The 25,911-nt window shown below is 45.2% G+C and overlaps 11 protein-coding genes across 15 annotated transcripts in view; all 11 read left to right on the top strand.

Annotated features, from left to right (window-relative positions):
* Positions 1-25,911, top strand: part of LOC146691177 (collagen alpha-3(VI) chain-like) — a 105,214-nt gene that overhangs the window by 40,080 nt on the left and 39,223 nt on the right. The gene's annotated exons all lie outside the window — the stretch shown is intronic.
* LOC146691190 (collagen alpha-3(VI) chain-like) lies at positions 6-3,116 on the top strand. Of its 2 annotated transcripts, XM_085434482.1 has the most exons (3): positions 864-1,386; positions 1,661-2,245; positions 2,500-3,116. In XM_085434482.1, exons 1-3 carry the CDS (start codon positions 864-866, stop codon positions 3,114-3,116), a joined length of 1,725 nt encoding a protein of 574 aa, XP_085290608.1. The 2 variants fall into 2 exon arrangements, with proteins under 2 accessions (XP_085290609.1, XP_085290608.1); XM_085434483.1 differs by lacking the exons at positions 1,661-2,245; positions 2,500-3,116 and adding an exon at positions 6-528 and having other exon boundaries at positions 787-1,427.
* Positions 3,393-5,736, top strand: LOC146691189 (collagen alpha-3(VI) chain-like). Its single transcript, XM_085434470.1, has 3 exons — positions 3,393-3,915; positions 4,173-4,772; positions 5,027-5,736. The coding sequence occupies exons 1-3, from the start codon at positions 3,393-3,395 to the stop codon at positions 5,641-5,643; spliced, it is 1,740 nt and encodes a 579-aa protein (XP_085290596.1). The 3' UTR covers positions 5,644-5,736.
* LOC146691188 (collagen alpha-3(VI) chain-like) lies at positions 5,918-8,220 on the top strand. The gene is made up of 3 exons (XM_085434475.1): positions 5,918-6,440; positions 6,715-7,299; positions 7,554-8,220. The coding sequence occupies exons 1-3, from the start codon at positions 5,918-5,920 to the stop codon at positions 8,168-8,170; spliced, it is 1,725 nt and encodes a 574-aa protein (XP_085290601.1). The 3' UTR covers positions 8,171-8,220.
* Positions 8,448-11,627, top strand: LOC146691187 (collagen alpha-3(VI) chain-like). Of its 2 annotated transcripts, XM_085434472.1 has the most exons (3): positions 9,299-9,821; positions 10,087-10,671; positions 10,926-11,627. In XM_085434472.1, the coding sequence occupies exons 1-3, from the start codon at positions 9,299-9,301 to the stop codon at positions 11,540-11,542; spliced, it is 1,725 nt and encodes a 574-aa protein (XP_085290598.1). In that variant the 3' UTR covers positions 11,543-11,627. The 2 variants fall into 2 exon arrangements, with proteins under 2 accessions (XP_085290600.1, XP_085290598.1); XM_085434474.1 differs by lacking the exons at positions 10,087-10,671; positions 10,926-11,627 and adding an exon at positions 8,448-8,970 and having other exon boundaries at positions 9,222-9,862.
* Positions 11,818-13,212, top strand: LOC146691186 (collagen alpha-3(VI) chain-like). Its single transcript, XM_085434489.1, has 2 exons — positions 11,818-12,340; positions 12,595-13,212. The coding sequence occupies exons 1-2, from the start codon at positions 11,818-11,820 to the stop codon at positions 13,209-13,211; spliced, it is 1,140 nt and encodes a 379-aa protein (XP_085290615.1). The 3' UTR covers position 13,212.
* Positions 13,489-15,741, top strand: LOC146691185 (collagen alpha-3(VI) chain-like). The gene is made up of 3 exons (XM_085434468.1): positions 13,489-14,011; positions 14,270-14,869; positions 15,124-15,741. Exons 1-3 carry the CDS (start codon positions 13,489-13,491, stop codon positions 15,738-15,740), a joined length of 1,740 nt encoding a protein of 579 aa, XP_085290594.1. The 3' UTR covers position 15,741.
* On the top strand, positions 16,017-18,270 carry LOC146691184 (collagen alpha-3(VI) chain-like). The gene is made up of 3 exons (XM_085434479.1): positions 16,017-16,539; positions 16,814-17,398; positions 17,653-18,270. The coding sequence occupies exons 1-3, from the start codon at positions 16,017-16,019 to the stop codon at positions 18,267-18,269; spliced, it is 1,725 nt and encodes a 574-aa protein (XP_085290605.1). The 3' UTR covers position 18,270.
* Positions 18,547-20,799, top strand: LOC146691183 (collagen alpha-3(VI) chain-like). Its single transcript, XM_085434471.1, has 3 exons — positions 18,547-19,069; positions 19,329-19,928; positions 20,183-20,799. The coding sequence occupies exons 1-3, from the start codon at positions 18,547-18,549 to the stop codon at positions 20,797-20,799; spliced, it is 1,740 nt and encodes a 579-aa protein (XP_085290597.1).
* On the top strand, positions 21,070-23,301 carry LOC146691182 (collagen alpha-3(VI) chain-like). Of its 2 annotated transcripts, none has more exons than XM_085434488.1 (2): positions 21,070-21,592; positions 21,847-22,524. In XM_085434488.1, the coding sequence occupies exons 1-2, from the start codon at positions 21,070-21,072 to the stop codon at positions 22,461-22,463; spliced, it is 1,140 nt and encodes a 379-aa protein (XP_085290614.1). In that variant the 3' UTR covers positions 22,464-22,524. The 2 variants fall into 2 exon arrangements, with proteins under 2 accessions (XP_085290614.1, XP_085290613.1); XM_085434487.1 differs by lacking the exon at positions 21,070-21,592 and adding an exon at positions 22,661-23,301 and having other exon boundaries at positions 21,620-22,440.
* Positions 23,596-25,900, top strand: LOC146691181 (collagen alpha-3(VI) chain-like). The gene is made up of 3 exons (XM_085434469.1): positions 23,596-24,118; positions 24,369-24,968; positions 25,223-25,900. The coding sequence occupies exons 1-3, from the start codon at positions 23,596-23,598 to the stop codon at positions 25,837-25,839; spliced, it is 1,740 nt and encodes a 579-aa protein (XP_085290595.1). The 3' UTR covers positions 25,840-25,900.

The following is a 25,911-nucleotide window of genomic DNA, read 5'->3' as shown; positions in this document are numbered from 1 at the left end:
CAGCTATGAGAGACTTTGTCCAAAAACAAGTAGACACACTCAGTGTGGATGATGGCAAAGACCGTGTGTCGGTTGTTCAGTACAGCAGCGATCCAGCCGTCCAGTTCTATCTGAACACGTACACCACAAAAAGAGAGGTCCTTGACAGTGTCAGAGGTTTGAGGCACAAAGGCGGACGACCCCTCAACACTGGAGCAGCTCTCCGGTACTTGAGGGATAACGTCTTCACGGCCTCTGCCGGAAGCAGGCGGCCCTCAGGAGTTCCGCAGGTCCTAATATTGATCACTGGTGGAAGATCATTTGACAGTATTGATGAACCAGCCTCTGCTCTCAAACAGCTGGGTGTCTTGACCATTGCAATTGGAACCCGAGGCTCTGACCCCAGAGAACTTCAGACCATAACTGGCGAGCCCAGTCATGCTGTATCTGTGTCTGAGTTCACTGACCTTCCCAATGTTCAAGAACAGCTCTCTTCTGTAATGAGCACAGTGCCAATGAGGGTCACACCTTTGACCCCAACAGTAACTGGTAAGAACATGACCCATCTTCAAAGTCCAGTATCATTGTAGGAAACAGTGTGAAAAGAAATCATTTGGTTTTGCTGTGTTTAATCAGCCAGTGGATTGTTTTTCCTTTTTTTTTTGTTCTGTTTTCGTTTTTGTTTTTTGTTTTTTTTATAAAATAGTTGTGGTTGTAAAGAAAGAGTTCACTTTTACCATGGTGCTTTTTAGCTGCAAAATATTTGATTGACCAAGTTAAACATATGGTAAATCTCATGTCTCTTAGTGGTCAGACAGCCAGCAGGAAGGGATGTGGTGTTTTTGCTGGATGGATCTGATGCTACTAGAAGTGGATTCCCAGCTATGAGAGACTTTGTCCAAAAACAAGTAGACACACTCAGTGTGGATGATGGCAAAGACCGTGTGTCGGTTGTTCAGTACAGCAGCGATCCAGCCGTCCAGTTCTATCTGAACACGTACACCACAAAAAGAGAGGTCCTTGACAGTGTCAGAGGTTTGAGGCACAAAGGCGGACGACCCCTCAACACTGGAGCAGCTCTCCGGTACTTGAGGGATAACGTCTTCACGGCCTCTGCCGGAAGCAGGCGGCCATCAGGAGTTCCGCAGGTCCTAATATTGATCACTGGTGGAAGATCATTTGACAGTATTGATGAACCAGCCTCTGCTCTCAAACAGCTGGGTGTCTTGACCATTGCAATTGGAACCCGAGGCTCTGACCCCAGAGAACTTCAGACCATAACTGGCGAGCCCAGTCATGCTGTATCTGTGTCTGAGTTCACTGACCTTCCCAATGTTCAAGAACAGCTCTCTTCTGTAATGAGCACAGTGCCAATGAGGGTCACACCTTTGACCCCAACAGTAACTGGTAAGAACATGACCCATCTTCAAAGTCCAGTATCATTGTAGGAAACAGTGTGAAAAGAAATCATTTGGTTTTGCTGTGTTTAATCAGCCAGTGGATTGTTTTTCCTTTTTTTTTTTGTTCTGTTTTCGTTTTTGTTTTTTGTTTTTTTTATAAAATAGTTGTGGTTGTAAAGAAAGAGTTCACTTTTACCATGGTGCTTTTTAGCTGCAAAATATTTGATTGACCAAGTTAAACATATGGTAAATCTCATGTCTCTTAGTGGTCAGACAGCCAGCAGGAAGGGATGTGGTGTTTTTGCTGGATGGATCTGATGCTACTAGAAGTGGATTCCCAGCTATGAGAGACTTTGTCCAAAAACAAGTAGACACACTCAGTGTGGATGATGGCAAAGACCGTGTGTCGGTTGTTCAGTACAGCAGCGATCCAGCCGTCCAGTTCTATCTGAACACGTACACCACAAAAAGAGAGGTCCTTGACAGTGTCAGAGGTTTGAGGCACAAAGGCGGACGACCCCTCAACACTGGAGCAGCTCTCCGGTACTTGAGGGATAACGTCTTCACGGCCTCTGCCGGAAGCAGGCGGCCCTCAGGAGTTCCGCAGGTCCTAATATTGATCACTGGTGGAAGATCATTTGACAGTATTGATGAACCAGCCTCTGCTCTCAAACAGCTGGGTGTCTTGACCATTGCAATTGGAACCCGAGGCTCTGACCCCAGAGAACTTCAGACCATAACTGGCGAGCCCAGTTATGCTCTATCTGTGTCTGAACTTACTGACCTACCCAAAGTGCAACAGCAACTTGAGTCCTCTGTGGAAGCTGCAGTTTTTGAAGTCACCCCAGAATTACCAACCGTAATTGGTACGTTGTCAGACACATCCTGTTGCTTGCTCCAAAAGTTATTAATTTTAGCTACAGTGAGGAAAAGCAAATAAATGAATGTGATGTGTGTATAGGTTTTTTGTGCATTTCAAACCAGTTGGTAGCATGCTGTGGTCTTTCTAAAACAGAAGTAGGCCAGGCTAGTGTTGTTAAAATATTAGTGTGCCAGTGAAAGATAATCTCACAAGCTTTGTGAAAGGTTTTCATTTTTTTGTCCTACTGTCTTTTCTCAGCTTCACGTGACAGAAAAGATATTGTATTCCTTCTGGATGGTTCTGATGGCACAAGGAATGGCTTTCCTGCCATGCGTGATTTTGTAGAGAGAGTGGTGGAGAAAATCAATGTGGGAGAAAACAAAGACCATGTCTCTGTGGTCCAGTACAGCAGAGAATCAGAGGTCCATTTCTATCTGAACACATATACCACAAGGGAGGATGTGGTGGACTCGGTCAGAGGGCTTAGACACAGAGGAGGAAGACCCCTAAACACTGGGGCAGCTCTCCAATACGTCAGAGACAACGTCTTTACAAACTCCTCTGGAAGTAGACGCCTGCAGGGTGTCCCACAGATATTGATCTTACTAACTGGGGGAAGGTCTTTTGACAATGTAGATAGCCCAGCCTCAGCTCTCAAACAGCAGGGCATTTATGTGATTGGCATTGGAACTAGGACCTCAGATGCTAGAGAGCTGCAGAAAATATCATATGAGCCCAGTTATGCTCTGTCAGTGTCCGAGTTCACTGACCTTCCCAGTGTCCAAGAACAGCTCTCTTCTGTAATGAGCAAAGTGATAGTGAGGGCCACGCCCATGACACCAACAGTGACCGGTAAGAACGTTACTCCTTTGTAATCTCCAGTATCATGGTAGGAAACAGTGTGAAAAGAAACCAAATGTGATTTGCTGTGTTCAGTTAGCTAGTGGATTGTCTTTTTTTTTTTTTTAAATAGTTGTGCTTGCGAAGAAAGAGTTCAATTTCAAGATGTTTCTCTTTAGCTGCAAAATATTTGATTGACCAAGTTAAACATATGGTAAATCTCATGTCTCTTAGTGGTCAGACAGCCAGCAGGAAGGGATGTGGTGTTTTTGCTGGATGGATCTGATGCTACTAGAAGTGGATTCCCAGCTATGAGAGACTTTGTCCAAAAACAAGTAGACACACTCAGTGTGGATGATGGCAAAGACCGTGTGTCGGTTGTTCAGTACAGCAGCGATCCAGCCGTCCAGTTCTATCTGAACACGTACACCACAAAAAGAGAGGTCCTTGACAGTGTCAGAGGTTTGAGGCACAAAGGCGGACGACCCCTCAACACTGGAGCAGCTCTCCGGTACTTGAGGGATAACGTCTTCACGGCCTCTGCCGGAAGCAGGCGGCCATCAGGAGTTCCGCAGGTCCTAATATTGATCACTGGTGGAAGATCATTTGACAGTATTGATGAACCAGCCTCTGCTCTCAAACAGATGGGTGTCTTGACCATTGCAATTGGAACCCGAGGCTCTGACCCCAGAGAACTTCAGACCATAACTGGCGAGCCCAGTCATGCTGTATCTGTGTCTGAGTTCACTGACCTTCCCAATGTTCAAGAACAGCTCTCTTCTGTAATGAGCACAGTGCCAATGAGGGTCACACCTTTGACCCCAACAGTAACTGGTAAGAACATGACCCATCTTCAAAGTCCAGTATCATTGTAGGAAACAGTGTGAAAAGAAATCATTTGGTTTTGCTGTGTTTAATCAGCCAGTGGATTGTTTTTCCTTTTTTTTTGTTCTGTTTTCGTTTTTGTTTTTTGTTTTTTTTATAAAATAGTTGTGGTTGTAAAGAAAGAGTTCACTTTTACCATGGTGCTTTTTAGCTGCAAAATATTTGATTGACCAAGTTAAACATATGGTAAATCTCATGTCTCTTAGTGGTCAGACAGCCAGCAGGAAGGGATGTGGTGTTTTTGCTGGATGGATCTGATGCTACTAGAAGTGGATTCCCAGCTATGAGAGACTTTGTCCAAAAACAAGTAGACACACTCAGTGTGGATGATGGCAAAGACCGTGTGTCGGTTGTTCAGTACAGCAGCGATCCAGCCGTCCAGTTCTATCTGAACACGTACACCACAAAAAGAGAGGTCCTTGACAGTGTCAGAGGTTTGAGGCACAAAGGCGGACGACCCCTCAACACTGGAGCAGCTCTCCGGTACTTGAGGGATAACGTCTTCACGGCCTCTGCCGGAAGCAGGCGGCCCTCAGGAGTTCCGCAGGTCCTAATATTGATCACTGGTGGAAGATCATTTGACAGTATTGATGAACCAGCCTCTGCTCTCAAACAGCTGGGTGTCTTGACCATTGCAATTGGAACCCGAGGCTCTGACCCCAGAGAACTTCAGACCATAACTGGCGAGCCCAGTTATGCTCTATCTGTGTCTGAACTTACTGACCTACCCAAAGTGCAACAGCAACTTGAGTCCTCTGTGGAAGCTGCAGTTTTTGAAGTCACCCCAGAATTACCAACCGTAATTGGTACGTTGTCAGACACATCCTGTTGCTTGCTCCAAAAGTTATTAATTTTAGCTACAGTGAGGAAAAGCAAATAAATGAATGTGATGTGTGTATAGGTTTTTTGTGCATTTCAAACCAGTTGGTAGCATGCTGTGGTCTTTCTAAAACAGAAGTAGGCCAGGCTAGTGTTGTTAAAATATTAGTGTGCCAGTGAAAGATAATCTCACAAGCTTTGTGAAAGGTTTTCATTTTTTTGTCCTACTGTCTTTTCTCAGCTTCACGTGACAGAAAAGATATTGTATTCCTTCTGGATGGTTCTGATGGCACAAGGAATGGCTTTCCTGCCATGCGTGATTTTGTAGAGAGAGTGGTGGAGAAAATCAATGTGGGAGAAAACAAAGACCATGTCTCTGTGGTCCAGTACAGCAGAGAACCAGAGGTCCATTTCTATCTGAACACATATACCACAAGGGAGGATGTGGTGGACTCGGTCAGAGGGCTTAGACACAGAGGAGGAAGACCCCTAAACACTGGGGCAGCTCTCCAATACGTCAGAGACAACGTCTTTACAAACTCCTCTGGAAGTAGACGCCTGCAGGGTGTCCCACAGATATTGATCTTACTAACTGGGGGAAGGTCTTTTGACAATGTAGATAGCCCAGCCTCAGCTCTCAAACAGCAGGGCATTTATGTGATTGGCATTGGAACTAGGACCTCAGATGCTAGAGAGCTGCAGAAAATATCATATGAGCCCAGTTATGCTCTGTCAGTGTCCGAGTTCACTGACCTTCCCAGTGTCCAAGAACAGCTCTCTTCTGTAATGAGCAAAGTGATAGTGAGGGCCACGCCCATGACACCAACAGTGATCGGTAAGAACGTGACTCCTTTGTAATCTCCAGTATCATGGTAGGAAACAGTGTGAAAAGAAACCAAATGTGATTTGCTGTGTTCAGTTAGCTAGTGGATTGTCTTTTTTTTTTTTAAATAGTTGTGCTTGCGAAGAAAGAGTTCAATTTCAAGATGTTTCTCTTTAGATGCAAAATATTTGATTGACCAAGTTAAACATATGGTAAATCTCATGTCTCTTAGTGGTCAGACAGCCAGCAGGAAGGGATGTGGTGTTTTTGCTGGATGGATCTGATGCTACTAGAAGTGGATTCCCAGCTATGAGAGACTTTGTCCAAAAACAAGTAGACACACTCAGTGTGGATGATGGCAAAGACCGTGTGTCGGTTGTTCAGTACAGCAGCGATCCAGCCGTCCAGTTCTATCTGAACACGTACACCACAAAAAGAGAGGTCCTTGACAGTGTCAGAGGTTTGAGGCACAAAGGCGGACGACCCCTCAACACTGGAGCAGCTCTCCGGTACTTGAGGGATAACGTCTTCACGGCCTCTGCCGGAAGCAGGCGGCCATCAGGAGTTCCGCAGGTCCTAATATTGATCACTGGTGGAAGATCATTTGACAGTATTGATGAACCAGCCTCTGCACTCAAACAGCTGGGTGTCTTGACCATTGCAATTGGAACCCGAGGCTCTGACCCCAGAGAACTTCAGACCATAACTGGCGAGCCCAGTCATGCTGTATCTGTGTCTGAGTTCACTGACCTTCCCAATGTTCAAGAACAGCTCTCTTCTGTAATGAGCACAGTGCCAATGAGGGTCACACCTTTGACCCCAACAGTAACTGGTAAGAACATGACCCATCTTCAAAGTCCAGTATCATTGTAGGAAACAGTGTGAAAAGAAATCATTTGGTTTTGCTGTGTTTAATCAGCCAGTGGATTGTTTTTCCTTTTTTTTTTTGTTCTGTTTTCGTTTTTGTTTTTTGTTTTTTTTATAAAATAGTTGTGGTTGTAAAGAAAGAGTTCACTTTTACCATGGTGCTTTTTAGCTGCAAAATATTTGATTGACCAAGTTAAACATATGGTAAATCTCATGTCTCTTAGTGGTCAGACAGTCAGCAGGAAGGGATGTGGTGTTTTTGCTGGATGGATCTGATGCTACTAGAAGTGGATTCCCAGCTATGAGAGACTTTGTCCAAAAACAAGTAGACACACTCAGTGTGGATGATGGCAAAGACCGTGTGTCGGTTGTTCAGTACAGCAGCGATCCAGCCGTCCAGTTCTATCTGAACACGTACACCACAAAAAGAGAGGTCCTTGACAGTGTCAGAGGTTTGAGGCACAAAGGCGGACGACCCCTCAACACTGGAGCAGCTCTCCGGTACTTGAGGGATAACGTCTTCACGGCCTCTGCCGGAAGCAGGCGGCCCTCAGGAGTTCCGCAGGTCCTAATATTGATCACTGGTGGAAGATCATTTGACAGTATTGATGAACCAGCCTCTGCTCTCAAACAGCTGGGTGTCTTGACCATTGCAATTGGAACCCGAGGCTCTGACCCCAGAGAACTTCAGACCATAACTGGCGAGCCCAGTTATGCTCTATCTGTGTCTGAACTTACTGACCTACCCAAAGTGCAACAGCAACTTGAGTCCTCTGTGGAAGCTGCAGTTTTTGAAGTCACCCCAGAATTACCAACCGTAATTGGTACGTTGTCAGACACATCCTGTTGCTTGCTCCAAAAGTTATTAATTTTAGCTACAGTGAGGAAAAGCAAATAAATGAATGTGATGTGTGTATAGGTTTTTTGTGCATTTCAAACCAGTTGGTAGCATGCTGTGGTCTTTCTAAAACAGAAGTAGGCCAGGCTAGTGTTGTTAAAATATTAGTGTGCCAGTGAAAGATAATCTCACAAGCTTTGTGAAAGGTTTTCATTTTTTTGTCCTACTGTCTTTTCTCAGCTTCACGTGACAGAAAAGATATTGTATTCCTTCTGGATGGTTCTGATGGCACAAGGAATGGCTTTCCTGCCATGCGTGATTTTGTAGAGAGAGTGGTGGAGAAAATCAATGTGGGAGAAAACAAAGACCATGTCTCTGTGGTCCAGTACAGCAGAGAACCAGAGGTCCATTTCTATCTGAACACATATACCACAAGGGAGGATGTGGTGGACTCGGTCAGAGGGCTTAGACACAGAGGAGGAAGACCCCTAAACACTGGGGCAGCTCTCCAATACGTCAGAGACAACGTCTTTACAAACTCCTCTGGAAGTAGACGCCTGCAGGGTGTCCCACAGATATTGATCTTACTAACTGGGGGAAGGTCTTTTGACAATGTAGATAGCCCAGCCTCAGCTCTCAAACAGCAGGGCATTTATGTGATTGGCATTGGAACTAGGACCTCAGATGCTAGAGAGCTGCAGAAAATATCATATGAGCCCAGTTATGCTCTGTCAGTGTCCGAGTTCACTGACCTTCCCAGTGTCCAAGAACAGCTCTCTTCTGTAATGAGCAAAGTGATAGTGAGGGCCACGCCCATGACACCAACAGTGACCGGTAAGAACGTGACTCCTTTGTAATCTCCAGTATCATGGTAGGAAACAGTGTGAAAAGAAACCAAATGTGATTTGCTGTGTTCAGTTAGCTAGTGGACTGTCTTTTTTTTTTTTTTTAAATAGTTGTGCTTGCGAAGAAAGAGTTCAATTTCAAGATGTTTCTCTTTAGCTGCAAAATATTTGATTGACCAAGTTAAACATATGGTAAATCTCATGTCTCTTAGTGGTCAGACAGCCAGCAGGAAGGGATGTGGTGTTTTTGCTGGATGGATCTGATGCTACTAGAAGTGGATTCCCAGCTATGAGAGACTTTGTCCAAAAACAAGTAGACACACTCAGTGTGGATGATGGCAAAGACCGTGTGTCGGTTGTTCAGTACAGCAGCGATCCAGCCGTCCAGTTCTATCTGAACACGTACACCACAAAAAGAGAGGTCCTTGACAGTGTCAGAGGTTTGAGGCACAAAGGCGGACGACCCCTCAACACTGGAGCAGCTCTCCGGTACTTGAGGGATAACGTCTTCACGGCCTCTGCCGGAAGCAGGCGGCCATCAGGAGTTCCGCAGGTCCTAATATTGATCACTGGTGGAAGATCATTTGACAGTATTGATGAACCAGCCTCTGCTCTCAAACAGCTGGGTGTCTTGACCATTGCAATTGGAACCCGAGGCTCTGACCCCAGAGAACTTCAGACCATAACTGGCGAGCCCAGTCATGCTGTATCTGTGTCTGAGTTCACTGACCTTCCCAATGTTCAAGAACAGCTCTCTTCTGTAATGAGCACAGTGCCAATGAGGGTCACACCTTTGACCCCAACAGTAACTGGTAAGAACATGACCCATCTTCAAAGTCCAGTATCATTGTAGGAAACAGTGTGAAAAGAAATCATTTGGTTTTGCTGTGTTTAATCAGCCAGTGGATTGTTTTTCCCTTTTTTTTTGTTCTGTTTTCGTTTTTGTTTTTTTTATAAAATAGTTGTGGTTGTAAAGAAAGAGTTCACTTTTACCATGGTGCTTTTTAGCTGCAAAATATTTGATTGACCAAGTTAAACATATGGTAAATCTCATGTCTCTTAGTGGTCAGACAGCCAGCAGGAAGGGATGTGGTGTTTTTGCTGGATGGATCTGATGCTACTAGAAGTGGATTCCCAGCTATGAGAGACTTTGTCCAAAAACAAGTAGACACACTCAGTGTGGATGATGGCAAAGACCGTGTGTCGGTTGTTCAGTACAGCAGCGATCCAGCCGTCCAGTTCTATCTGAACACGTACACCACAAAAAGAGAGGTCCTTGACAGTGTCAGAGGTTTGAGGCACAAAGGCGGACGACCCCTCAACACTGGAGCAGCTCTCCGGTACTTGAGGGATAACGTCTTCACGGCCTCTGCCGGAAGCAGGCGGCCATCAGGAGTTCCGCAGGTCCTAATATTGATCACTGGTGGAAGATCATTTGACAGTATTGATGAACCAGCCTCTGCTCTCAAACAGCTGGGTGTCTTGACCATTGCAATTGGAACCCGAGGCTCTGACCCCAGAGAACTTCAGACCATAACTGGCGAGCCCAGTCATGCTGTATCTGTGTCTGAGTTCACTGACCTTCCCAATGTTCAAGAACAGCTCTCTTCTGTAATGAGCACAGTGCCAATGAGGGTCACACCTTTGACCCCAACAGTAACTGGTAAGAACATGACCCATCTTCAAAGTCCAGTATCATTGTAGGAAACAGTGTGAAAAGAAATCATTTGGTTTTGCTGTGTTTAATCAGCCAGTGGATTGTTTTTCCTTTTTTTTTGTTCTGTTTTCGTTTTTGTTTTTTTTATAAAATAGTTGTGGTTGTAAAGAAAGAGTTCACTTTTACCATGGTGCTTTTTAGCTGCAAAATATTTGATTGACCAAGTTAAACATATGGTAAATCTCATGTCTCTTAGTGGTCAGACAGCCAGCAGGAAGGGATGTGGTGTTTTTGCTGGATGGATCTGATGCTACTAGAAGTGGATTCCCAGCTATGAGAGACTTTGTCCAAAAACAAGTAGACACACTCAGTGTGGATGATGGCAAAGACCGTGTGTCGGTTGTTCAGTACAGCAGCGATCCAGCCGTCCAGTTCTATCTGAACACGTACACCACAAAAAGAGAGGTCCTTGACAGTGTCAGAGGTTTGAGGCACAAAGGCGGACGACCCCTCAACACTGGAGCAGCTCTCCGGTACTTGAGGGATAACGTCTTCACGGCCTCTGCCGGAAGCAGGCGGCCCTCAGGAGTTCCGCAGGTCCTAATATTGATCACTGGTGGAAGATCATTTGACAGTATTGATGAACCAGCCTCTGCTCTCAAACAGCTGGGTGTCTTGACCATTGCAATTGGAACCCGAGGCTCTGACCCCAGAGAACTTCAGACCATAACTGGCGAGCCCAGTTATGCTCTATCTGTGTCTGAACTTACTGACCTACCCAAAGTGCAACAGCAACTTGAGTCCTCTGTGGAAGCTGCAGTTTTTGAAGTCACCCCAGAATTACCAACCGTAATTGGTACGTTGTCAGACACATCCTGTTGCTTGCTCCAAAAGTTATTAATTTTAGCTACAGTGAGGAAAAGCAAATAAATGAATGTGATGTGTGTATAGGTTTTTTGTGCATTTCAAACCAGTTGGTAGCATGCTGTGGTCTTTCTAAAACAGAAGTAGGCCAGGCTAGTGTTGTTAAAATATTAGTGTGCCAGTGAAAGATAATCTCACAAGCTTTGTGAAAGGTTTTCATTTTTTTGTCCTACTGTCTTTTCTCAGCTTCACGTGACAGAAAAGATATTGTATTCCTTCTGGATGGTTCTGATGGCACAAGGAATGGCTTTCCTGCCATGCGTGATTTTGTAGAGAGAGTGGTGGAGAAAATCAATGTGGGAGAAAACAAAGACCATGTCTCTGTGGTCCAGTACAGCAGAGAACCAGAGGTCCATTTCTATCTGAACACATATACCACAAGGGAGGATGTGGTGGACTCGGTCAGAGGGCTTAGACACAGAGGAGGAAGACCCCTAAACACTGGGGCAGCTCTCCAATACGTCAGAGACAACGTCTTTACAAACTCCTCTGGAAGTAGACGCCTGCAGGGTGTCCCACAGATATTGATCTTACTAACTGGGGGAAGGTCTTTTGACAATGTAGATAGCCCAGCCTCAGCTCTCAAACAGCAGGGCATTTATGTGATTGGCATTGGAACTAGGACCTCAGATGCTAGAGAGCTGCAGAAAATATCATATGAGCCCAGTTATGCTCTGTCAGTGTCCGAGTTCACTGACCTTCCCAGTGTCCAAGAACAGCTCTCTTCTGTAATGAGCAAAGTGATAGTGAGGGCCACGCCCATGACACCAACAGTGACCGGTAAGAACGTGACTCCTTTGTAATCTCCAGTATCATGGTAGGAAACAGTGTGAAAAGAAACCAAATGTGATTTGCTGTGTTCAGTTAGCTAGTGGATTGTCTTTTTTTTTTTTTAAATAGTTGTGCTTGCGAAGAAAGAGTTCAATTTCAAGATGTTTCTCTTTAGCTGCAAAATATTTGATTGACCAAGTTAAACATATGGTAAATCTCATGTCTCTTAGTGGTCAGACAGCCAGCAGGAAGGGATGTGGTGTTTTTGCTGGATGGATCTGATGCTACTAGAAGTGGATTCCCAGCTATGAGAGACTTTGTCCAAAAACAAGTAGACACACTCAGTGTGGATGATGGCAAAGACCGTGTGTCGGTTGTTCAGTACAGCAGCGATCCAGCCGTCCAGTTCTATCTGAACACGTACACCACAAAAAGAGAGGTCCTTGACAGTGTCAGAGGTTTGAGGCACAAAGGCGGACGACCCCTCAACACTGGAGCAGCTCTCCGGTACTTGAGGGATAACGTCTTCACGGCCTCTGCCGGAAGCAGGCGGCCATCAGGAGTTCCGCAGGTCCTAATATTGATCACTGGTGGAAGATCATTTGACAGTATTGATGAACCAGCCTCTGCTCTCAAACAGCTGGGTGTCTTGACCATTGCAATTGGAACCCGAGGCTCTGACCCCAGAGAACTTCAGACCATAACTGGCGAGCCCAGTCATGCTGTATCTGTGTCTGAACTTACTGACCTACCCAAAGTGCAACAGCAACTTGAGTCCTCTGTGGAAGCTGCAGTTTTTGAAGTCACCCCAGAATTACCAACCGTAATTGGTACGTTGTCAGACACATCCTGTTGCTTGCTCCAAAAGTTATTAATTTTAGCTACAGTGAGGAAAAGCAAATAAATGAATGTGATGTGTGTATAGGTTTTTTGTGCATTTCAAACCAGTTGGTAGCATGCTGTGGTCTTTCTAAAACAGAAGTAGGCCAGGCTAGTGTTGTTAAAATATTAGTGTGCCAGTGAAAGATAATCTCACAAGCTTTGTGAAAGGTTTTCATTTTTTTGTCCTACTGTCTTTTCTCAGCTTCACGTGACAGAAAAGATATTGTATTCCTTCTGGATGGTTCTGATGGCACAAGGAATGGCTTTCCTGCCATGCGTGATTTTGTAGAGAGAGTGGTGGAGAAAATCAATGTGGGAGAAAACAAAGACCATGTCTCTGTGGTCCAGTACAGCAGAGAATCAGAGGTCCATTTCTATCTGAACACATATACCACAAGGGAGGATGTGGTGGACTCGGTCAGAGGGCTTAGACACAGAGGAGGAAGACCCCTAAACACTGGGGCAGCTCTCCAATACGTCAGAGACAACGTCTTTACAAACTCCTCTGGAAGTAGACGCCTGCAGGGTGTCCCACAGATATTGATCTTACTAACTGGGGGAAGGTCTTTTGACAATGTAGATAGCCCAGCCTCAGCTCTCAAACAGCAGGGCATTTATGTGATTGGCATTGGAACTAGGACCTCAGATGCTAGAGAGCTGCAGAAAATATCATATGAGCCCAGTTATGCTCTGTCAGTGTCCGAGTTCACTGACCTTCCCAGTGTCCAAGAACAGCTCTCTTCTGTAATGAGCAAAGTGATAGTGAGGGCCACGCCCATGACACCAACAGTGACCGGTAAGAACGTGACTCTTTTGTAATCTCCAGTATCATGGTAGGAAACAGTGTGAAAAGAAACCAAATGTGATTTGCTGTGTTCAGTTAGCTAGTGGATTGTCTTTTTTTTTTTTTTTAAATAGTTGTGCTTGCGAAGAAAGAGTTCAATTTCAAGATGTTTCTCTTTAGCTGCAAAATATTTGATTGACCAAGTTAAACATATGGTAAATCTCATGTCTCTTAGTGGTCAGACAGCCAGCAGGAAGGGATGTGGTGTTTTTGCTGGATGGATCTGATGCTACTAGAAGTGGATTCCCAGCTATGAGAGACTTTGTCCAAAAACAAGTAGACACACTCAGTGTGGATGATGGCAAAGACCGTGTGTCGGTTGTTCAGTACAGCAGCGATCCAGCCGTCCAGTTCTATCTGAACACGTACACCACAAAAAGAGAGGTCCTTGACAGTGTCAGAGGTTTGAGGCACAAAGGCGGACGACCCCTCAACACTGGAGCAGCTCTCCGGTACTTGAGGGATAACGTCTTCACGGCCTCTGCCGGAAGCAGGCGGCCATCAGGAGTTCCGCAGGTCCTAATATTGATCACTGGTGGAAGATCATTTGACAGTATTGATGAACCAGCCTCTGCTCTCAAACAGCTGGGTGTCTTGACCATTGCAATTGGAACCCGAGGCTCTGACCCCAGAGAACTTCAGACCATAACTGGCGAGCCCAGTCATGCTGTATCTGTGTCTGAGTTCACTGACCTTCCCAATGTTCAAGAACAGCTCTCTTCTGTAATGAGCACAGTGCCAATGAGGGTCACACCTTTGACCCCAACAGTAACTGGTAAGAACATGACCCATCTTCAAAGTCCAGTATCATTGTAGGAAACAGTGTGAAAAGAAATCATTTGGTTTTGCTGTGTTTAATCAGCCAGTGGATTGTTTTTCCTTTTTTTTTTGTTCTGTTTTCGTTTTTGTTTTTTGTTTTTTTTATAAAATAGTTGTGGTTGTAAAGAAAGAGTTCACTTTTACCATGGTGCTTTTTAGCTGCAAAATATTTGATTGACCAAGTTAAACATATGGTAAATCTCATGTCTCTTAGTGGTCAGACAGCCAGCAGGAAGGGATGTGGTGTTTTTGCTGGATGGATCTGATGCTACTAGAAGTGGATTCCCAGCTATGAGAGACTTTGTCCAAAAACAAGTAGACACACTCAGTGTGGATGATGGCAAAGACCGTGTGTCGGTTGTTCAGTACAGCAGCGATCCAGCCGTCCAGTTCTATCTGAACACGTACACCACAAAAAGAGAGGTCCTTGACAGTGTCAGAGGTTTGAGGCACAAAGGCGGACGACCCCTCAACACTGGAGCAGCTCTCCGGTACTTGAGGGATAACGTCTTCACGGCCTCTGCCGGAAGCAGGCGGCCATCAGGAGTTCCGCAGGTCCTAATATTGATCACTGGTGGAAGATCATTTGACAGTATTGATGAACCAGCCTCTGCTCTCAAACAGCTGGGTGTCTTGACCATTGCAATTGGAACCCGAGGCTCTGACCCCAGAGAACTTCAGACCATAACTGGCGAGCCCAGTTATGCTCTATCTGTGTCTGAACTTACTGACCTACCCAAAGTGCAACAGCAACTTGAGTCCTCTGTGGAAGCTGCAGTTTTTGAAGTCACCCCAGAATTACCAACCGTAATTGGTACGTTGTCAGACACATCCTGTTGCTTGCTCCAAAAGTTATTAATTTTAGCTACAGTGAGGAAAAGCAAATAAATGAATGTGATGTGTGTATAGGTTTTTTGTGCATTTCAAACCAGTTGGTAGCATGCTGTGGTCTTTCTAAAACAGAAGTAGGCCAGGCTAGTGTTGTTAAAATATTAGTGTGCCAGTGAAAGATAATCTCACAAGCTTTGTGAAAGGTTTTCATTTTTTTGTCCTACTGTCTTTTCTCAGCTTCACGTGACAGAAAAGATATTGTATTCCTTCTGGATGGTTCTGATGGCACAAGGAATGGCTTTCCTGCCATGCGTGATTTTGTAGAGAGAGTGGTGGAGAAAATCAATGTGGGAGAAAACAAAGACCATGTCTCTGTGGTCCAGTACAGCAGAGAATCAGAGGTCCATTTCTATCTGAACACATATACCACAAGGGAGGATGTGGTGGACTCGGTCAGAGGGCTTAGACACAGAGGAGGAAGACCCCTAAACACTGGGGCAGCTCTCCAATACGTCAGAGACAACGTCTTTACAAACTCCTCTGGAAGTAGACGCCTGCAGGGTGTCCCACAGATATTGATCTTACTAACTGGGGGAAGGTCTTTTGACAATGTAGATAGCCCAGCCTCAGCTCTCAAACAGCAGGGCATTTATGTGATTGGCATTGGAACTAGGACCTCAGATGCTAGAGAGCTGCAGAAAATATCATATGAGCCCAGTTATGCTCTGTCAGTGTCCGAGTTCACTGACCTTCCCAGTGTCCAAGAACAGCTCTCTTCTGTAATGAGCAAAGTGATAGTGAGGGCCACGCCCATGACACCAACAGTGACCGGTAAGAACGTGACTCTTTTGTAATCTCCAGTATCATGGTAGGAAACAGTGTGAAAAGAAACCAAATGTGATTTGCTGTGTTCAGTTAGCTAGTGGATTGTCTTTTTTTTTTTTTTAAATAGTTGTGCTTGCGAAGAAAGAGTTCAATTTCAAGATGTTTCTCTTTAGCTGCAAAATATTTGATTGACCAAGTTAAACATATGGTAAATCTCATGTCTCTTAGTGGTCAGACAGCCAGCAGGAAGGGATGTGGTGTTTTTGCTGGATGGATCTGATGCTACTAGAAGTGGATTCCCAGCTATGAGAGACTTTGTCCAAAAACAAGTAGACACACTCAGTGTGGATGATGGCAAAGACCGTGTGTCGGTTGTTCAGTACAGCAGCGATCCAGCCGTCCAGTTCTATCTGAACACGTACACCACAAAAAGAGAGGTCCTTGACAGTGTCAGAGGTTTGAGGCACAAAGGCGGACGACCCCTCAACACTGGAGCAGCTCTCCGGTACTTGAGGGATAACGTCTTCACGGCCTCTGCCGGAAGCAGGCGGCCATCAGGAGTTCCGCAGGTCCTAATATTGATCACTGGTGGAAGATCATTTGACAGTATTGATGAACCAGCCTCTGCTCTCAAACAGCTGGGTGTCTTGACCATTGCAATTGGAACCCGAGGCTCTGACCCCAGAGAACTTCAGACCATAACTGGCGAGCCCAGTCATGCTGTATCTGTGTCTGAGTTCACTGACCTTCCCAATGTTCAAGAACAGCTCTCTTCTGTAATGAGCACAGTGCCAATGAGGGTCACACCTTTGACCCCAACAGTAACTGGTAAGAACATGACCCATCTTCAAAGTCCAGTATCATTGTAGGAAACAGTGTGAAAAGAAATCATTTGGTTTTGCTGTGTTTAATCAGCCAGTGGATTGTTTTTCCTTTTTTTTTTTGTTCTGTTTTCGTTTTTGTTTTTTGTTTTTTTTATAAAATAGTTGTGGTTGTAAAGAAAGAGTTCACTTTTACCATGGTGCTTTTTAGCTGCAAAATATTTGATTGACCAAGTTAAACATATGGTAAATCTCATGTCTCTTAGTGGTCAGACAGCCAGCAGGAAGGGATGTGGTGTTTTTGCTGGATGGATCTGATGCTACTAGAAGTGGATTCCCAGCTATGAGAGACTTTGTCCAAAAACAAGTAGACACACTCAGTGTGGATGATGGCAAAGACCGTGTGTCGGTTGTTCAGTACAGCAGCGATCCAGCCGTCCAGTTCTATCTGAACACGTACACCACAAAAAGAGAGGTCCTTGACAGTGTCAGAGGTTTGAGGCACAAAGGCGGACGACCCCTCAACACTGGAGCAGCTCTCCGGTACTTGAGGGATAACGTCTTCACGGCCTCTGCCGGAAGCAGGCGGCCCTCAGGAGTTCCGCAGGTCCTAATATTGATCACTGGTGGAAGATCATTTGACAGTATTGATGAACCAGCCTCTGCTCTCAAACAGCTGGGTGTCTTGACCATTGCAATTGGAACCCGAGGCTCTGACCCCAGAGAACTTCAGACCATAACTGGCGAGCCCAGTTATGCTCTATCTGTGTCTGAACTTACTGACCTACCCAAAGTGCAACAGCAACTTGAGTCCTCTGTGGAAGCTGCAGTTTTTGAAGTCACCCCAGAATTACCAACCGTAATTGGTACGTTGTCAGACACATCCTGTTGCTTGCTCCAAAAGTTATTAATTTTAGCTACAGTGAGGAAAAGCAAATAAATGAATGTGATGTGTGTATAGGTTTTTTGTGCATTTCAAACCAGTTGGTAGCATGCTGTGGTCTTTCTAAAACAGAAGTAGGCCAGGCTAGTGTTGTTAAAATATTAGTGTGCCAGTGAAAGATAATCTCACAAGCTTTGTGAAAGGTTTTCATTTTTTTGTCCTACTGTCTTTTCTCAGCTTCACGTGACAGAAAAGATATTGTATTCCTTCTGGATGGTTCTGATGGCACAAGGAATGGCTTTCCTGCCATGCGTGATTTTGTAGAGAGAGTGGTGGAGAAAATCAATGTGGGAGAAAACAAAGACCATGTCTCTGTGGTCCAGTACAGCAGAGAATCAGAGGTCCATTTCTATCTGAACACATATACCACAAGGGAGGATGTGGTGGACTCGGTCAGAGGGCTTAGACACAGAGGAGGAAGACCCCTAAACACTGGGGCAGCTCTCCAATACGTCAGAGACAACGTCTTTACAAACTCCTCTGGAAGTAGACGCCTGCAGGGTGTCCCACAGATATTGATCTTACTAACTGGGGGAAGGTCTTTTGACAATGTAGATAGCCCAGCCTCAGCTCTCAAACAGCAGGGCATTTATGTGATTGGCATTGGAACTAGGACCTCAGATGCTAGAGAGCTGCAGAAAATATCATATGAGCCCAGTTATGCTCTGTCAGTGTCCGAGTTCACTGACCTTCCCAGTGTCCAAGAACAGCTCTCTTCTGTAATGAGCAAAGTGATAGTGAGGGCCACGCCCATGACACCAACAGTGACCGGTAAGAACGTGACTCTTTTGTAATCTCCAGTATCATGGTAGGAAACAGTGTGAAAAGAAACCAAATGTGATTTGCTGTGTTCAGTTAGCTAGTGGATTGTCTTTTTTTTTTTTTTTAAATAGTTGTGCTTGCGAAGAAAGAGTTCAATTTCAAGATGTTTCTCTTTAGCTGCAAAATATTTGATTGACCAAGTTAAACATATGGTAAATCTCATGTCTCTTAGTGGTCAGACAGCCAGCAGGAAGGGATGTGGTGTTTTTGCTGGATGGATCTGATGCTACTAGAAGTGGATTCCCAGCTATGAGAGACTTTGTCCAAAAACAAGTAGACACACTCAGTGTGGATGATGGCAAAGACCGTGTGTCGGTTGTTCAGTACAGCAGCGATCCAGCCGTCCAGTTCTATCTGAACACGTACACCACAAAAAGAGAGGTCCTTGACAGTGTCAGAGGTTTGAGGCACAAAGGCGGACGACCCCTCAACACTGGAGCAGCTCTCCGGTACTTGAGGGATAACGTCTTCACGGCCTCTGCCGGAAGCAGGCGGCCATCAGGAGTTCCGCAGGTCCTAATATTGATCACTGGTGGAAGATCATTTGACAGTATTGATGAACCAGCCTCTGCTCTCAAACAGCTGGGTGTCTTGACCATTGCAATTGGAACCCGAGGCTCTGACCCCAGAGAACTTCAGACCATAACTGGCGAGCCCAGTCATGCTGTATCTGTGTCTGAGTTCACTGACCTTCCCAATGTTCAAGAACAGCTCTCTTCTGTAATGAGCACAGTGCCAATGAGGGTCACACCTTTGACCCCAACAGTAACTGGTAAGAACATGACCCATCTTCAAAGTCCAGTATCATTGTAGGAAACAGTGTGAAAAGAAATCATTTGGTTTTGCTGTGTTTAATCAGCCAGTGGATTGTTTTTCCTTTTTTTTTTTGTTCTGTTTTCGTTTTTGTTTTTTGTTTTTTTTATAAAATAGTTGTGGTTGTAAAGAAAGAGTTCACTTTTACCATGGTGCTTTTTAGCTGCAAAATATTTGATTGACCAAGTTAAACATATGGTAAATCTCATGTCTCTTAGTGGTCAGACAGCCAGCAGGAAGGGATGTGGTGTTTTTGCTGGATGGATCTGATGCTACTAGAAGTGGATTCCCAGCTATGAGAGACTTTGTCCAAAAACAAGTAGACACACTCAGTGTGGATGATGGCAAAGACCGTGTGTCGGTTGTTCAGTACAGCAGCGATCCAGCCGTCCAGTTCTATCTGAACACGTACACCACAAACAGAGAGGTCCTTGACAGTGTCAGAGGTTTGAGGCACAAAGGCGGACGACCCCTCAACACTGGAGCAGCTCTCCGGTACTTGAGGGATAACGTCTTCACGGCCTCTGCCGGAAGCAGGCGGCCCTCAGGAGTTCCGCAGGTCCTAATATTGATCACTGGTGGAAGATCATTTGACAGTATTGATGAACCAGCCTCTGCTCTCAAACAGCTGGGTGTCTTGACCATTGCAATTGGAACCCGAGGCTCTGACCCCAGAGAACTTCAGACCATAACTGGCGAGCCCAGTTATGCTCTATCTGTGTCTGAACTTACTGACCTACCCAAAGTGCAACAGCAACTTGAGTCCTCTGTGGAAGCTGCAGTTTTTGAAGTCACCCCAGAATTACCAACCGTAATTGGTACGTTGTCAGACACATCCTGTTGCTTGCTCCAAAAGTTATTAATTTTAGCTACAGTGAGGAAAAGCAAATAAATGAATGTGATGTGTGTATAGGTTTTTTGTGCATTTCAAACCAGTTGGTAGCATGCTGTGGTCTTTCTAAAACAGAAGTAGGCCAGGCTAGTGTTGTTAAAATATTAGTGTGCCAGTGAAAGATAATCTCACAAGCTTTGTGAAAGGTTTTCATTTTTTTGTCCTACTGTCTTTTCTCAGCTTCACGTGACAGAAAAGATATTGTATTCCTTCTGGATGGTTCTGATGGCACAAGGAATGGCTTTCCTGCCATGCGTGATTTTGTAGAGAGAGTGGTGGAGAAAATCAATGTGGGAGAAAACAAAGACCATGTCTCTGTGGTCCAGTACAGCAGAGAACCAGAGGTCCATTTCTATCTGAACACATATACCACAAGGGAGGATGTGGTGGACTCGGTCAGAGGGCTTAGACACAGAGGAGGAAGACCCCTAAACACTGGGGCAGCTCTCCAATACGTCAGAGACAACGTCTTTACAAACTCCTCTGGAAGTAGACGCCTGCAGGGTGTCCCACAGATATTGATCTTACTAACTGGGGGAAGGTCTTTTGACAATGTAGATAGCCCAGCCTCAGCTCTCAAACAGCAGGGCATTTATGTGATTGGCATTGGAACTAGGACCTCAGATGCTAGAGAGCTGCAGAAAATATCATATGAGCCCAGTTATGCTCTGTCAGTGTCCGAGTTCACTGACCTTCCCAGTGTCCAAGAACAGCTCTCTTCTGTAATGAGCAAAGTGATAGTGAGGGCCACGCCCATGACACCAACAGTGACCGGTAAGAACGTGACTCTTTTGTAATCTCCAGTATCATAGTAGGAAACAGTGTGAAAAGAAACCAAATGTGATTTGCTGTGTTCAGTTAGCTAGTGGATTGTCTTTTTTTTAAATAGTTGTGCTTGCGAAGAAAGAGTTCAATTTCAAGATGTTTCTCTTTAGCTGCAAAATATTTGATTGACCAAGTTAAACATATGGTAAATCTCATGTCTCTTAGTGGTCAGACAGCCAGCAAGAAGGGATGTGGTGTTTTTGCTGGATGGATCTGATGCTACTAGAAGTGGATTCCCAGCTATGAGAGACTTTGTCCAAAAACAAGTAGACACACTCAGTGTGGATGATGGCAAAGACCGTGTGTCGGTTGTTCAGTACAGCAGCGATCCAGCCGTCCAGTTCTATCTGAACACGTACACCACAAAAAGAGAGGTCCTTGACAGTGTCAGAGGTTTGAGGCACAAAGGCGGACGACCCCTCAACACTGGAGCAGCTCTCCGGTACTTGAGGGATAACGTCTTCACGGCCTCTGCCGGAAGCAGGCGGCCATCAGGAGTTCCGCAGGTCCTAATATTGATCACTGGTGGAAGATCATTTGACAGTATTGATGAACCAGCCTCTGCTCTCAAACAGCTGGGTGTCTTGACCATTGCAATTGGAACCCGAGGCTCTGACCCCAGAGAACTTCAGACCATAACTGGCGAGCCCAGTTATGCTGTATCTGTGTCTGAACTTACTGACCTACCCAAAGTGCAACAGCAACTTGAGTCCTCTGTGGAAGCTGCAGTTTTTGAAGTCACCCCAGAATTACCAACCGTAATTGGTACGTTGTCAGACACATCCTATTGCTGGCTCCAAAAGTTACTAATTTCAGCTACAGTGAGGAAAAGCAAATAAATGAATGTGATGTGTGTATAGGTTTTTTGTGCATTTCAAACCAGTTGGTAGCATGCTGTGGTCTTTCTAAAACAGAAGTAGGCCAGGCTAGTGTTGTTAAAATATTAGTGTGCCAGTGAAAGATAATCTCACAAGCTTTGTGAAAGGTTTTCATTTTTTTGTCCTACTGTCTTTTCTCAGCTTCACGTGACAGAAAAGATATTGTATTCCTTCTGGATGGTTCTGATGGCACAAGGAATGGCTTTCCTGCCATGCGTGATTTTGTAGAGAGAGTGGTGGAGAAAATCAATGTGGGAGAAAACAAAGACCATGTCTCTGTGGTCCAGTACAGCAGAGAACCAGAGGTCCATTTCTATCTGAACACATATACCACAAGGGAGGATGTGGTGGACTCGGTCAGAGGGCTTAGACACAGAGGAGGAAGACCCCTAAACACTGGGGCAGCTCTCCAATACGTCAGAGACAACGTCTTTACAAACTCCTCTGGAAGTAGACGCCTGCAGGGTGTCCCACAGATATTGATCTTACTAACTGGGGGAAGGTCTTTTGACAATGTAGATAGCCCAGCCTCAGCTCTCAAACAGCAGAGCATTTATGTGATTGGCATTGGAACTAGGACCTCAGATGCTAGAGAGCTGCAGAAAATATCATATGAGCCCAGTTATGCTCTGTCAGTGTCCGAGTTCACTGACCTTCCCAGTGTCCAAGAACAGCTCTCTTCTGTAATGAGCAAAGTGATAGTGAGGGCCACGCCCATGACACCAACAGTGACCGGTAAGAACGTGACTCCTTTGTAATCTCCAGTATCATGGTAGGAAACAGTGTGAAAAGAAACCAAATGTGATTTGCTGTGTTCAGTTAGCTAGTGGATTGTCTTTTTTTTTAAAAAATAGTTGTGCTTTCGAAGAAAGAGTTCAATTTCAAGATGTTTCTCTTTAGCTGCAAAATATTTGATTGACCAAGTTAAACATATGGTAAATCTCATGTCTCTTAGTGGTCAGACAGCCAGCAGGAAGGGATGTGGTGTTTTTGCTGGATGGATCTGATGCTACTAGAAGTGGATTCCCAGCTATGAGAGACTTTGTCCAAAAACAAGTAGACACACTCAGTGTGGATGATGGCAAAGACCGTGTGTCGGTTGTTCAGTACAGCAGTGATCCAGCCGTCCAGTTCTATCTGAACACATACACCACAAAAAGAGAGGTCCTTGACAGTGTCAGAGGTTTGAGGCACAAAGGCGGACGACCCCTCAACACTGGAGCAGCTCTCCGGTACTTGAGGGATAACGTCTTCACGGCCTCTGCCGGAAGCAGGCGGCCATCAGGAGTTCCGCAGGTCCTAATATTGATCACTGGTGGAAGATCATTTGACAGTATTGATGAACCAGCCTCTGCTCTCAAACAGCTGGGTGTCTTGACCATTGCAATTGGAACCCGAGGCTCTGACCCCAGAGAACTTCAGACCATAACTGGCGAGCCCAGTCATGCTGTATCTGTGTCTGAGTTCACTGACCTTCCCAATGTTCAAGAACAGCTCTCTTCTGTAATGAGCACAGTGCCAATGAGGGTCACACCTTTGACCCCAACAGTGACTGGTAAGAACATGACCCATCTTCAAAGTCCAGTATCATTGTAGGAAACAGTGTGAAAAGAAATCATTTGGTTTTGCTGTGTTTAATCAGCCAGTGGATTGTTTTTCCCTTTTTTTTTGTTCTGTTTTCGTTTTTGTTTTTTGTTTTTTTTATAAAATAGTTGTGGTTGTAAAGAAAGAGTTCAATTTTACCATGGTGCTTTTTAGCTGCAAAATATTTGATTGACCAAGTTAAACATATGGTAAATCTCATGTCTCTTAGTGGTCAGACAGCCAGCAGGAAGGGATGTGGTGTTTTTGCTGGATGGATCTGATGCTACTAGAAGTGGATTCCCAGCTATGAGAGACTTTGTCCAAAAACAAGTAGACACACTCAGTGTGGATGATGGCAAAGACCGTGTGTCGGTTGTTCAGTACAGCAGCGATCCAGCCGTCCAGTTCTATCTGAACACTTACACCACAAAAAGAGAGGTCCTTGACAGTGTCAGAGGTTTGAGGCACAAAGGCGGACGACCCCTCAACACTGGAGCAGCTCTCCGGTACTTGAGGGATAACGTCTTCACGGCCTCTGCCGGAAGCAGGCGGTCCTCAGGAGCTCCGCAGGTCCTAATATTGATCACTGGTGGAAGATCATTTGACAGTATTGATGAACCAGCCTCTGCTCTCAAACAGCTGGGTGTCTTGACCATTGCAATTGGAACCCGAGGCTCTGACCCCAGAGAACTTCAGACCATAACTGGCGAGCCCAGTCATGCTGTATCTGTGTCTGAGTTCACTGACCTTCCCAATGTTCAAGAACAGCTCTCTTCTGTAATGAGCACAGTGCCAATGAGGGTCACACCTTTGACCCCAACAGTGACTGGTAAGAACATGACCCATCTTCAAAGTCCAGTATCATTGTAGGAAACAGTGTGAAAAGAAATCATTTGGTTTTGCTGTGTTTAATCAGCCAGTGGATTGTTTTTCCCTTTTTTTTGGTCTGTTTTCGTTTTTGTTTTTTTTATAAAATAGTTGTGGTTGTAAAGAAAGAGTTCAATTTTACCATGGTGCTTTTTAACTGCAAAATATTTGATTGACCAAGTTAAACATATGGTAAATCTCATGTCTCTTAGTGGTCAGACAGCCAGCAGGAAGGGATGTGGTGTTTTTGCTGGATGGATCTGATGCTACTAGAAGTGGATTCCCAGCTATGAGAGACTTTGTCCAAAAACAAGTAGACACACTCAGTGTGGATGATGGCAAAGACCGTGTGTCGGTTGTTCAGTACAGCAGCGATCCAGCCGTCCAGTTCTATCTGAACACGTACACCACAAAAAGAGAGGTCCTTGACAGTGTCAGAGGTTTGAGGCACAAAGGCGGACGACCCCTCAACACTGGAGCAGCTCTCCGGTACTTGAGGGATAACGTCTTCACGGCCTCTGCCGGAAGCAGGCGGCCCTCAGGAGTTCCGCAGGTCCTAATATTGATCACTGGTGGAAGATCATTTGACAGTATTGATGAACCAGCCTCTGCTCTCAAACAGCTGGGTGTCTTGACCATTGCAATTGGAACCCGAGGCTCTGACCCCAGAGAACTTCAGACCATAACTGGCGAGCCCAGTTATGCTCTATCTGTGTCTGAACTTACTGACCTACCCAAAGTGCAACAGCAACTTGAGTCCTCTGTGGAAGCTGCAGTTTTTGAAGTCACCCCAGAATTACCAACCGTAATTGGTACGTTGTCAGACACATCCTATTGCTGGCTCCAAAAGTTACTAATTTCAGCTACAGTGAGGAAAAGCAAATAAATGAATGTGATGTGTGTATAGGTTTTTTGTGCATTTCAAACCAGTTGGTAGCATGCTGTGGTCTTTCTAAAACAGAAGTAGGCCAGGCTAGTGTTGTTAAAATATTAGTGTGCCAGTGAAAGATAATCTCACAAGCTTTGTGAAAGGTTTTCATTTTTTTGTCCTACTGTCTTTTCTCAGCTTCACGTGACAGAAAAGATATTGTATTCCTTCTGGATGGTTCTGATGGCACAAGGAATGGCTTTCCTGCCATGCGTGATTTTGTAGAGAGAGTGGTGGAGAAAATCAATGTGGGAGAAAACAAAGACCATGTCTCTGTGGTCCAGTACAGCAGAGAACCAGAGGTCCATTTCTATCTGAACACATATACCACAAGGGAGGATGTGGTGGACTCGGTCAGAGGGCTTAGACACAGAGGAGGAAGACCCCTAAACACTGGGGCAGCTCTCCAATACGTCAGAGACAACGTCTTTACAAACTCCTCTGGAAGTAGACGCCTGCAGGGTGTCCCACAGATATTGATCTTACTAACTGGGGGAAGGTCTTTTGATAATGTAGATAGCCCAGGCTCAGCTCTCAAACAGCAAGGCATTTATGTGATTGGCATTGGAACTAGGACCTCAGATGCTAGAGAGCTGCAGAAAATATCATATGAGCCCAGTTATGCTCTGTCAGTGTCCGAGTTCACTGACCTTCCCAGTGTCCAAGAACAGCTCTCTTCTGTAATGAGCAAAGTGATAGTGAGGGCCACGCCCATGACACCAACAGTGACCGGTAAGAACGTGACTCCTTTGTAATCTCCAGTATCATGGTAGGAAACAGTGTGAAAAGAAACCAAATGTGATTTGCTGTGTTCAGTTAGCTAGTGG

The sequence above is a fragment of the Copadichromis virginalis genome, linkage group LG16, assembly GCF_057382275.1.
Source record: "Copadichromis virginalis isolate Kocher_CV1m ecotype Utaka linkage group LG16, C_Virginalis_male_GT1.1, whole genome shotgun sequence".
Lineage (NCBI taxonomy): Eukaryota > Metazoa > Chordata > Actinopteri > Cichliformes > Cichlidae > Copadichromis > Copadichromis virginalis.
Note: the sequence above shows the minus strand (reverse complement) of the source record. Positions and strands in the feature narration are given on the sequence as shown.